The 13,168-nt window shown below is 43.6% G+C and overlaps 1 protein-coding gene across 1 annotated transcript in view; it reads left to right on the top strand.

Annotated features, from left to right (window-relative positions):
* The window catches only part of CTNNA1 (catenin alpha 1), a 203,094-nt gene that overhangs the window by 28,195 nt on the left and 161,731 nt on the right, over positions 1-13,168 (top strand). Inside the window, exon 2 of the mRNA XM_073356004.1 lies at positions 7,813-7,919. Within this exon, the coding sequence (XP_073212105.1) occupies positions 7,815-7,919 (105 nt within the window). The 5' untranslated portion in view covers positions 7,813-7,814. The remainder of the gene's footprint in view (positions 1-7,812; positions 7,920-13,168) is intronic.

A 13,168-nucleotide genomic window follows, 5' to 3' on the forward strand; every position in this document is an offset into this window, starting at 1 on the left:
TTGTAGATCTACAGCTCTTTCTCTTATGCCCATCCTTTAGTAAGGGTCAAAAAAGCCTGTCACTGACTTCCAGATGGATTATCTAGTTTGAGGCATACAAAGCATGGAGTAAAATCCCTCTTTTGGTATTTGGAGCATGTTCCTATAGGGTAATGGCTTCTCCAGGGGCGGAATGTGACACATACCAGTTTCTGACAATATCCCTGGGAGACCTTACTTAGTTAAGTATGTTTGGAGTACATTGCATTAAGTGGGAGGGTTATGTATTATAGTGGGCCAGGATTGTAGGTAACCTCTGAGTGAGATGGGATGTGAACCTTGGAAAGTGGTGTTTACAATTGAATAACTTGCCAGATGGGAATGGACTTTTGTAACAAACTGTATCAAGTAGCCACCAGGGGAATGTTGAGGGAGAAATGAATGCAAATTCCTTATCTCCAGTTATGCAAATTTTGAAGCTGCATCCCGAGGAGAGGACCATTCTCTGCTGATTACCTGTTCCAGAGTCTGTGGAAGGCCCACGCTGTATAAAGGAAAGGCTAACCTATTCAAGGATGTGCTAGTTCTAAACTGATGCTGTCATGAATTTGTAACCACAAACTCTTGGTGGGGTAAAGGATTGAGTCCTATCAGAGCCCTTGTTGGAGTTATGGGGTGGTGGGGGTCACCTGTTTTTAATGGATTTTCTCTGTAAGAATAAATCTGTGACGCTTGCTTGCTGCTGGTCTAAAGGAAACTTCAGGTGAGCACAGAAATTTCGGCGGAGGGGGTTGTGGGGCATCCTGGGTCCTGTCCGAATGCCCCATGATGCATTGCTTTGCATCCCAGCAATCCCTGTGCTTCCATTCGCATTTGGTGCTATCTTTCAACGGGATGTGTACCCCACTCTGTCTCTTCAGTCTGCAGGAATGGATCCCAAACTGTTGACCAGCATGCTGCTTGCTCTGACTAACATATCACGAGTGGCAGTGGAGTTATTCCATAAACTACAAAGGCAAGAGGAGTGCATCATTGATCTCTCCACGCATTGCTTTGACACGAGATTGCTTGTACTGAGTGGTGGGATCACATCGTGATGCACATCTGGGAGACTAGCAGTGGCTGCAGAACTTTCAGATGAGGAAAGCCACATTCATGGGACTGTGTGATGAGCTCGCCTCAGCCCTGTGGCGCAAGGACATGAAAATGAGAGCTGCCTTGCCATTGGAGAAGCGTGTGGCAATTGCACTCTGTGGAAGCTGGCTACTCCAGTCTGCTACCGATTTGGTCCCTAACCAGTTCAGAGTGGGAAAGTCAACCGTTGGTCTCGTGTTGATGGAAGTGTGTAGGGCTATTAATCACATCCTGCTCCAAAAGACCATGACTCTGGGCAACGTGCGTGACATTGTGGATGGCTTTGCCCAAATGGGCTTTCCTAACTCTGGAGGGGCAATAGATGGCACGCATATTCCAATTGTGGCACCAGATCACCTAGCCACTGAGTACATTAATTGGAAGGGGTATTTTTCTATGGTTCTCCAGGCACTTTTTGTGGATCACCGTGGGCATTTCACAGACATTAAGGCAGGCTGCTCCGGAATGGTGCATGACGCACGCATCTTTCGGAACACTGGCCTGTTCAGGAAGCTTCAAGCAGGGACTTCCTTCACGAACTGGAAGATCACCGTAGGGGAAGTCGAAATGTCCATCGTGATCCTGGGAGACCCCGCCTACCCCTTAATGCCGTGGCTTATGAAGCCGTATGCAGGGCACCTTGACAGCAGCAAGGAGTGGTTCAACAACAGGCAGAGCAAGTGCAGAATGACTGTGGAGTGTTCTTTTGGCCGTTTAAAGATCTGCTGGCGCTACCTATATGGGAAGCTTGGTCTGGCGAATGACAATATTCCTATACTTATAGCCGCTTGCTTTATGCTCCATCATAATTGTGAAAAGAAGGTTGAAAGCTTCACTCAGTGCTTGACGGCTGAGGCTTAGTGCCTGGAGGCCGAATTTGAACAGCCAGAGACCAGGGCTATTAGAGGGGCGCAGCGCAGGCCCATAAGGATCAGGGATGCCTTGAGGCAGCAATTTGGAGCTGAAAGCTGCTAATATTTGTTATGTTCGGGAGTGCTGAGCTTGTAATGCTAGAAGGTAATTGTGATTGGTGTAGGCGATGCAATATGAAAGTTTACGATATTGTATGTTGCTTTACAGGGCTCTGTTTGCTTTCAGTTAATAGAATAAAGATTGCTTTCAAACCAGCACAATTTTTATTAAAAACACAACCGGAGGGGAGAGACCAACAAAAAAACACATCAGCACTGAGGGGGATAGGGGAAGGGAAAGACCCAGGAGAAGGTGGGGTCTGTGGTTAAAGATTTGTGTATGTCCAGCTATCCTAGACAACCTTGTCTTTTGGAGCATAGCGCAATGGGTACTGTACTTCAGCAGGGCTAAATTGAAGGACGACGGGTGTTGAGTGCAGTGGGTACTGGGAGTCCGCAGTGCTGGACTGTGACGGGGGAGGAGTGGAATGCCGCAGGTACAGACTGGAGCCAGGAGGTTAAGAGGGTGGTGGTGGTGTGTGTGAAGCACATGGGAAAGAGTTTTGTGACAGTGGCTGCAGGGGAGGGTGGGTGGGGAGCTGCTTGGTTTGCAGTGTTAGTATCACTTGGATCGTGTCTGCTTGGTGCTCCATAACATTCAAGAGACGCTCTGTGGCTTCATTCTAGAGCTTCACGTTCTCCTTTCAGTCCTTCTTCTCACTGTCCCGCCACTCCTTCAATTCCTGTTTCTCGGCCACGGAGTGCATCATAACCTCATGGAGAAAGTCCTCCTTAGTTCTTCGTAACTGCTTTCTAATTCTGCGCAGTCGTTCAGCCGGCGAGAACAAAGGGGGAGGCCATTCTCTCAAGGTCCATCTGTGTGTAGCCAAAACGCAACATTTTACAGAAGCAGTATTGTTTGCAACACACACAACAACACTGATTCAATGATTTAAAACACCGCCGCTATTCACATACCTGTTACTGTCTGACCCCAGGCAAGCACGTATGAGCCATAAGACCCTCAAAATGGTGAGTAACCACAGGGACAGCATAAAACAGTGTTCCCAGACCCTACTGTACACTGGGCATGTGGCTCTTGGGGAGAGCCAGCACTGTAGTGGGAGCCTGATAATCATTCCTGTCCCCACGTTTTCCACAGGCCTGTGTTCGTTATGGAAGATATCTCACTGCTGAAGGTGAGCAGGGAATCAAGGGAGGATCTTCTCCAAGTCTGCAGCTTCTGCCCTGGCCCTTATGTGGCTCACCTGTTTGCAGCAATGGTTTCTCTTGTCCCATCCCCACCCCTCCAGCGATGGCAGACTGGTGCAGAAAAGTTAATGAGACAAGAAACAAAGCAGCTCTGCCAAAGAACTTGCGGTAGCAGATTGCCCAGTATCTTCATGAGAGTTCTCTGAGGCAGATTCCCATGAAGTGAGGGAATCAATCAACACTCTATTCTACTGCTCAGACTAGGCATGTGGTGGTACGCATATCATACAGACACAGCCTGCTTTCTGCAACCCTCCTGCCTTCAACTCCTCACTTCAGCAATTCCCAAAATCAAATCCACTTACCAGGGGCATCTTCTCCTGTTTGCGCTTTGCCAAGATCCGACAGCTGTGACTGGCTAGCGTGCTCTGGAGTAGAAAAGAGCTCCTAGCTGCGTGCATCTCTGGCCTCCAAGTTCTCCTTTGCCTCTGGGTCTCCCTCCCCCTCCACATCCTTGTCCAAGATTTCTTCCTTCTGGCTTGGTCCACTCTTGACTGGCATGCAAGCCACCGAAGTATCCACAGTGGCCTTTGCAGTCGAGGTGGTGTTGCCACAGAGTATTGTGTCCAACTCTTTATAGAACGAACAGCACCAGAGCAGCGGTTTGCTTCCCACACCTTGTGGTAGGCATTCTGCAGCTCTTTCACTTTGACCCTGCACTGCAGTGTGTCCTGGTCACTGCCCCTTTCGGTCATGCATTGTGAAATCTGTCTGTAGGTGGTATAATTCCTGCGGTCGGAGTGCAGCTCGGACTGGACAGCCTCCTTTCCCCAAATGCTGTTGAGGTCCAGCAGCTCCGCAGTGCTCCAAGCAGGGCTACCTGGAAAGATGCGCTGAGACCACTGCATGCATCACTGAGCAAACAGGAAGGGGACTTCCAAAATTCCAAAGGAATTTACGGGGTGGGGATGACAGTCACCTGAGGGCAGGGCAGTAGAGGTCAAACTGATGACCAGAGAGGCAAGAACAGGCATTGTGGGACACCTTCCATAGGCCAGTCGCCAGTCGACCAGGGTGTCTACACTGGCACCGTGGAACTGTACCCCTGGTGCAGAAAGCTGTACGCCTTTTGTCAGGCTGTATTTGTTTTGTTTTGGTTTTGTTAGTACAGCGCTGCAACTGTGCATTTTCTGCGCAATAAGTGGCTTGGCAGTGTGTACGCTTCAGGAGTTACAAAGCAAAAAGCTGCTTTACTGCATAGAAACTTCAGTGTAGACAAGGCCTATATCTCAAACTTTGAAGGATTAGATTTTTTGTTGGTAAATGATTTTCATAGTGTACACACACACTGACCAATTTTTTCCCCAATGATAATTGAAACTTACTGGTAGGCAGAAAAATGTTACTTGAGAACTCAGTGTGTGATTTAAGGATATTTACTTTTTATATTTTGACAAGTGATGTTGGTAATTTGTCTTAACCATTATAAAACCTTAACTTTTTGAATCCTTGAACTTCTGATGTATGGGTGTTCAGCATATTAAAGCAACTGCCAACTCTACCTTTGTGCTGCTACCTTTTCTCATGCAAGAAAACCAATAAAAATCAGATACTTTATCTTAATTTGGGGATGGGAGGAGCACAATCTCTAATTTAAAATGTTGTATTGAAGAATGCACACGCACGCTTACCTGAGATTCCTTCCAGTTCATAACACTCCTCCATACCTACCTGGTGAGACTGATTAGACTGTGATGGAGTCTCAAACAGGTCCTGACTTGCAGTGTGGCTGGGGTCCCATGTTGCATCTTCCCGTTTTACCTTCTCTTTGCTGTTCAAGGCAGGGGTCTCCGTCTTGGGCTTTTTCTGAGGTATCCAGAGTGGTCTGTAGGGTGCTGGTAGGGTTTCTGCCAAGTATGGCATGCAGCCCATTGTTAAAGCAGCCCGTCTGTGGCTCAGAACCATATCTATTGTTGGCTTCGTGATATGGCTGGCAAATTTCCTTTGTGTTTACGTGGCGCTGCTGATCCCTGTTGAACCCCTTTGTACCTGGGATGCAGGCAATCTATTAATAATGCCCATCTTCCTATGGCTGGTCCATATCTATGCTTGCGCAGCTTTTTCTCTCCACAAGTGCAGGAGATCCAGTATCTCCCATCTGTTCCAGGCAGAAGTATGTCTAGTGAGTGGAGTTGTCATGGTCAGTTGGGCAGTTGCATGAGGGTGAGCTGCTACTTGTGCTTGCTAAGGTGGGCAATCAGGAAAAGGTATTTAAAAAACACGCAGGAGTTTTAAGGGGATGGAGTGGCTTCCAGTCTGTGGAACCCCTGGGCAGTGGAGCTTACAATTGTGACCAGAGCAGACAGTGTCACAGGGAATGGGCACATTATGGGACAGCTTCTTGAGGACCGCTAGGGTCAGCACAGGTTATTCAATGTCTACACTTGCATTGTGTCAACCTCAGTAGGTCAGCTGTCGCCGCATTGCTGTAAATGGCTGTTTATGTAGGTCCGAGACAAATTTGAGTAGACATATGTACAAATAGGTTGAGGCAAGGCAACTTATATCCCGTGTGACTTATGGTCCAGTATCCTGTCTTCAGACTGTGTCCAGTGCCAGGTGCTTCAAAGGGAATAGAACAGGGCAGTTAAGTGATCTACCTCCTGTCATCCAATCAGAGCATCTGGCTGTAAGAGGCTTAGGGACACCCAGGGCATGGGGTTACATCCTTGACCATCTTGGCTAATAGCCATTGAAGGACCTATCCTCCATCAACTTATCTAATTTTTCTCTTGAACCCTGTTATGGTTTTGGCCTTCACAGTGTCGCCTGGCAAAGAGTTCCACAGTTCACTGTGCATTGTGTGAAGAAGCACTTACTTTTGTTTTAAACCTGCTGCCTGTTAACTTCATTGGTGACTCCTTGTTCTTGTCAACCTAAGTGTAGTGTAGACCATGCCTCCGTCTTTAAAGTAGTCCCCCAACAAAAACTGGATAAAATTTTTCTGGTACTTCCAAGATAAATATGGGAATAAATGCTTTTTCAAGAGAAGCATGCTTTCAGGCTCACAGTATAAAGAAGCACAAAGGAGACAAACCAAAATATTTTTTTATTTGGAGGTCACGTTTAAAAATAACTATCCTACATAGGAGATCAAAGGGTGTAACGTCAAACATCAGGTATCATTTAAAGCATGGAGAGCCAGAAATTGTGACCTATGGCTTAAAAAGTAACCTGGAACTGGTCTTGCACACCTGTAAATATTTAAATACCGGGTTCCCTAGAATCAAGTTGTTGCTTATCTGTGTGTGTTTGTCTGGTTGTGTCATTGTTTTAGCAATCTGAGTACTGTCGGGAGGTAAAGCTAAAACTGGGTATTTCCTTAATTCATTTTGTCTCTTCAGCATGTTAGTTCTATTCTTGAAACCATGGTACTCTTGGAGAGATGGATCAGGTTTCTTCAGTGTCTTAGGAAAAATACCAAAGAGAATTGTGAAGTGCCACTTGACTGTTCAGTGGGGGTGTAAACATGAAATCTCTTTATGAGGAAGATGGGGCTTAGCTATGGCTTCAAGCATGTACAGTAGAACCTGAGTTACAAACACCAGAATTATGAACTGACCAGTCAATTACACACCTGATTTGGAACTGGAAGTATACAATCAGGTGGCAGCAAATACAGTACAGTGCTGTGTTTAAACATAAACTACTTAAAGGGTGGGGGGGGGAGAGTTAAAAATCTGACAAGATAAAGAAACTGTTTCTGTGCTTGTTTCATCTAAAGTAAGATGGTTAAAAGCATTTTTCTTCTGCGTAGTAAAGTTTCAAAGCTGTATTAAATCAATGTTCAGTTGTAAACTTTTGAAAGAACAACCATAATGTTCGTAACTCTGAAAAAACATTTAGGAGTTGCCAACCTTTCAGGAATGGAGGGGGTTTGTAACTCTGAGGTTCTACTGTATTCATAAAGCTGTAAAGCAGCCTTGTAGTGGGAGATTTTAAGGGAAAGCGTTGGTTCTAGCCATGAAATATTGATAAATATGGAAGTTGTACAGCAGTTGAACATTCTCAAGCTTTTTGGCTGTATGTAGCAGCATTGCTATAGCTGAATGTAAGCTGACTTTGTATTTAAACTGTTAAAAGAAAACAGCCTCAATTTGGGTTTGAGAAGTAACTGGGGGTTGGAGGGAAGCTGGTTTCTGACTCACAGAATATTAGCTAGAGACTGACCTTAGTCAAAATAAGACAAATTAACCACCAAAACACTTTTGATGGGGCACTCTGCTTGGAAATACTATATTTTAGGTAGTTGTTCTAGGCTTATTTAACCTAAACAAACGTAACAATCATGGTGTCATAACTGAAAACACAATTTTGCACTGAAATGATAAAATGGGAAGCGAATTCAAAACTGGTATTTCCAAAGGCAGTGCAAATTTGGCTTTAAGTAGTAACTATAATGTAGCACTTTCATATAATCCTTATGTTTCATTTCAAAATCAATCCGTCATAACAAAGAAGACCTAGTAAGACTGAAGTTAACTTTTTTTCCTTTCTCTCTCTCTCTCTCTCAAAGAAATGACTACTGTTAATGCAGGCAGTGTTAACTTCAAATGGGATCCCAAAAGTTTAGAGATAAGAACACTGGCAGTTGAAAGACTATTGGAGCCCCTGGTAACACAGGTAAGAAATCTGTATATCAAGCTCTCAAGTTTTTGGTAAGTTTTTCAATTTGATGATTAATCCTCATACCTTGAAGTTTGAAGTCCAGAAATGAAAACCTGGTCTGAAATAGATAGGTGGAGGGGGACGTGGGGGATCAAGAACAAAAGGCTTTTGCTCAGTCTGTTGGTGGTAAGCATACTTCTAGTCTTAATCTTAGACTGTGTTTTTTTTGCTTTTTGTCACAACTTAATATAACACAGTCCTTCATTTAATCAGAAGCGCAAAAAGCGCATATCACATTGCTGCTGAAGTTTTATTGTACTTGCGCTCAGTTTATTCTCCCCTCTGTGGTACAGGTTTTTTTTTCCCAACAAGAATCCTTTAGGTGAAACTTATTCAATTGTTCTTGTCTAAATATTGTTCTTTCTAATTGTGTCATTAGAAACCGAGATGCTGTAGAAAGTTCTGTCTTGCATTAGAATTCTGGTGGACTAAAAGCCCTTATGGTGGGAAGAGCAGCAACTGCTATAGTTAAAACTGCATAACAGCTTTCATTTGAATTCCCTGTTAGATAGAAAGCTTTTATAAGCAAAAAGCTCACTTTGGGGAGAGCAGCCAAACAGTGAAAATTTTGAACACAAGTGGTTGTTGCCTGCAGTACAAGGCAACTAGATATTTTCCTATTTGAAAATACTAGAAGCCCTTTTAATACATGTCTATAGCCAGAATTAGTTGGGAGGAGTAAAAGTTGAAATAGGTAATGGAACAAACTCTCATTTAGAAAAAGTGCCATGGTCAAACTTAGTTTTCCTTTGACACAGAACTCTTCGACAATTGCATGCTTATACTTGTAAAATGTCCACTAAACTTTTGTGTAGTGTTCAGCCACTGAAGACTTTGCTTTGTACGTGTGACTAATTACATAATAAAGTGTACTGAAGGAGATGGAGAGGATGGGTGCATACCTTGTAAGGCCTACAGGATGGAGACACCCAGTAAAGATACTTTGGGCACTCTGAAGATTTGCAGCAAAGGGTTTCTCATGCAGACCTCTTAAAGTGCATTGGGGAAAGAATTATAGTAGCATCTAGCCTGTTTAAGAATAGGGAACTTAAATAATTTTGCCAGTTTGTACAGAATGTCACAGTTCTGGAGATCTGAAAAACTTCCTTCAATGTGTGAAGGTCTGCAGATCTTGCAATCAGTCAGGTTCTGTTTCCAAAGCTAAATACCCCATCATTCATTGGCAAGAAGTAGACTTTCTACTTCTTGATGAACTTACCATTATTTTCTGTTTCTAAAGTTGTAAAATGCCATTGGATTTCCTACCATTTAGTTCTGTATCCTTGCAAATTCAGTGTCATTCATAGATTTCTCCCTTTAGGGAAATTCAATTGACATCATCAAAAGAACAAACTTTTTTTCAGGACATTCTGAGTACAGGATAATTTTCTTTCATGAGGTAGTGCAGCAGCAACAGCCTGTACCTGCAGTTCCAAGTGCTCTAAGTGGTGTGACAGGGAAAATAACCGGAAGAAGGTAAAGCAAACTTCCTCTTGCAGTAAATTTAGTGCATGAACTGAGATTATCCGTTGGTGAAAACTGTCCCTAGTGAAGGACAGTCATCACCAAAGAGGGCTTCTTACCTGCCATGGGTCCACTGATAGGCAAGTAGATTGACCTTTGAGGAGCTAGAGCCACTTCATTAGCCCTTGAAGTTTCTAGAGCATCCATTTTGTTTCCCAAAGGGAGACCTGGCCCAGGTGAAATCTGTCAGAGGTCCTGCCACTGAAGAGGAGTGTGCTCTACATCCTGGAGGTTCCCTTATGAAATATAAGCTCGAGAGTGGGCTGTTGATCATGGAGCTGTGCCACAGAAGTGTAGCTGCAGATGAGGAAGATTCCTGTGACCTGTTGTCATAAGTGAATGCTTATGCACTATGACAAAAACTGAACTTAAATCCTAAAACTTAAAACAAAAAACCCACTAGTTGTACCAGTTCAAGTCAAGAATGGCCTAAAAACTTTTGTGTAGTTAGTGTTTTAAAGCTACATGTCAAGAAGTGGGACTGTTACAGTTGAATCTTAAGTGATCAGTTTTGGTAACTTCCTGTTAAAAATATAAGAAGCTGAACAAATGGCAGATCTTGTACCTCTTCAGTTTGACATTTTGAAGCTACTTACTGAGATTACTTAGGTGTAAAGAAAACCAGAATTTATTACCCATTTTAAGCACATTTCAGAATGCTACTAAAGAATAATAGAGACCATAAATCAACAGCGGTATTTGTCTTGCCTGTTGGTAAGAGTCAAGAAAACGTCAGTTGTCTGTATCAAGGTGTATGTGCCCCAGAGTCATGTGCTTCATAGATCAAATAGTATCTTTCTGCCAGTGTCTATCAAGACTTATTTTTCCTTAGAGCCATGGCAGCTTCCTGGCTGGAAAGATTATACTTTTTTGTATTGAGAAATTTGTAAGACCCCCTGTAAGTCCTTGATCTTTTTAAAACTAGATGTACAAGCAATGGTGGATGAAATCTGTTCTTATTGGAGCACTACCAAGTAAATGGCTTTGTCCAGCGTGGTTCCACCTTTATAGTAACACTACAGATGGGATCCTTTCTGTAGGATCTGCAGACATTGCTATTGGAGGACAGTGAATTTTCAGATAGACACTTCCCTACTGGCTTTTAAATTAAACCTCTTTGGGTGCAGGGGCGAGAGAGAAGGGGGGGGGTGTGGTCACATAACTAGACTCTCATAATGCATATGCACAAAGAAGCCAAATTAAGGCTGCACAGACCACTTCAATTCTTTCATTTTCTGACTTGAGTACTTTAGAAGAACATGAAGGCTGCAAAGTAGCTCTTTTACATGTGCCTTACTGGGGCTTTTAAAAGAGCAAATTGCAGGGGGGACGACAAAAAACAAATTCTATCATGGACTTTTGACGCCCACGTGGGTGGTCATGAGGCAAAAATAAAAGCAACAGGACAGTCTGCAAAATATATTTGATGCCTGTATACCAATACAAGTATGGGGAACAAGCAGGATGAACTGGAAAACATGGTATATGAAGAAAAATGTGACTTGGTGGGATAACTCCCATGATTGCAGTACCAGCACTGAGGGATATAGCTTGTTCCAGAAGGATAGGTATGGGGGGAAAAAAGGAGGAGGGATTGTGCTCTATATCAAGAATGTATACACTTGCTCCAAGGCCCAAGAGAAAGTGGGTGGCAGACCTACTGAGAGTCTTCGGATGAGGATAAAAAGGGAAAAGAATAGCAGTGATCTTATGGTGGGGCGGTCTATTATAATGCATCAAATCAAGAAGAGGAAGTGGATGAGGCATTCTACAAGCAGGTGACCAGATTAGCGAACACACACAAGCTAATATTAATGTGGGATTTTAACTTCCCTGATATTTGTTGGATGCTTATTATAGCAAAACATATGTCCTGCAAGTTCGTTCTTGTGCAGGGGACAACTTCCTGATTCAGAAAATTGAGGCAACAACTAGGGGGTCATCCATTTTGGATATGGTGTTGATCAACAGGGATGAATTAGTTACAAATGTGAAAATGATGGGGAACTTAGTGTTGCTGATCTGATAGAATTCAAGAGCCTAATGAAAGGAGGATATGAGAACAGCAAAACAAGGACACTGTACTTCAGAAAGGCAGATTTTCAACCAACTCAGAGAAATATAGGCAAGGTCCCATGGAAAGACCAATTAGGAAGAAAAGGAGTTGAAAGGGATTGGCAGTTCCTAAAAAATGTAATACTAGATGCTCAACATCAAGCTATTCTGATGCAGAGGAAAGATAAGAGCTACAGGAGGCCAATGTGGCTGCACAAGAAGCTGGAAGGAGGGGCATGTCACCAAGGAAGGTATACATGGGAATAGCACGAGCATGTAGGGACAAAATCAGGAAAGCCATGGCAAAGAATGAGTTACCGCTGGCAAGAAATGTTAGAGACAACAAGAAGGGATTCTGCAAATGTCAGACAAAGATCGGGGATGGTGTGGATCCATTACTCAATGGAAACGGTGAGCTGGTAATGGAAGTTGATAGGAAGACAGAGCAGCTCAATGCCTCCTTTGCTTCAGTCTTTTCACAAAGAATAACGTGACTGGATAATTAGTGAAGTTACCATAGACTGTAAAGGGGGAAGGGATGCAGATCTGGATAAGTAAAGAACACTTCAGATCTTCTGACTGATTTGAATGAATTCACGTCACCACAGCTTGCTGAAGAAATTAGCTGAAGAAATCTCTTCACTATTGGCAATAATATTTGCAAACTCATGGATGACGAGAGGTCCCAGAAGACTGGAGAAGGGCAAACATAATGTCCATCTTTAAAAAGAGGGAAAAAGGAGGAGCTGGGGAATTTATAGACGCATCATCCTGACCCCAATACCTAGGAAGCCAGTAGAACAAAGTATAAAACATTCAGTTTGCGAATACCTAGAGGATGAAGGGGTAATCACTAGCAGCCAGTGTGGCTTTATTAAGAACAAATCATGCCAGACCAGCTTGATTTCATTTTTTTTGACCATGTAATTGGTTTGGTGGATGGGGGGATGCAGTGAACATAATATACCTCAACTTCAGCAAGGCTTTTGACCCCCAGATTGGCAGGTAGCGATTGATCTATCGGGGATCGATTTTATCATGTCTAGAGTAGATGTGATAAATTGATCCCCAATCACTCTGCCGTCGACCCCTGTACTCCACCGCGGCGAGAGGCAGAAGCGGAGTCGATGGGGGAGCGACAGCAGTCGACCCCACGCCATGAGGACACGAGGGAAGTTGTGTATCTTAGGTTGGAAACACCCCCCACCCCCGTGTAGACCAGGCCACAGTCCCACATGACGTGATGCCAATTTTTAAAAAGGGCTCCAGAGGTGATCCTGACAATTCAGGCTGGTAAGCCTGACTTTAGTACCGGGTAAACTGGTTGGAAAATATAAAGAACAAAAATGTCTGACACACCTAGCTGAACATAATTTGTTGGAAGAGGTCAACATGATTTTTGTAAAGGGAAATCATGCCTCATCAATCTGCTAGAATTCTTTGAGGCAGTCAACAAGCATGTGGTTAAGGGGATCCAGTTGATATAATGTACTTAGATTTTCAAAAAGCCTTTGACAAGGTCCCTCACCAAAGGCTCTTAAGCAAAGTAAGCTGTCATGGGATAAAAGGGAAGGTCCTCTCATGGATTGGTAACTGGTTAAAAGATAGGAAACAAAGGTTAGGAA

The sequence above is a fragment of the Lepidochelys kempii genome, chromosome 8, assembly GCF_965140265.1.
Source record: "Lepidochelys kempii isolate rLepKem1 chromosome 8, rLepKem1.hap2, whole genome shotgun sequence".
NCBI lineage: Eukaryota > Metazoa > Chordata > Testudines > Cheloniidae > Lepidochelys > Lepidochelys kempii.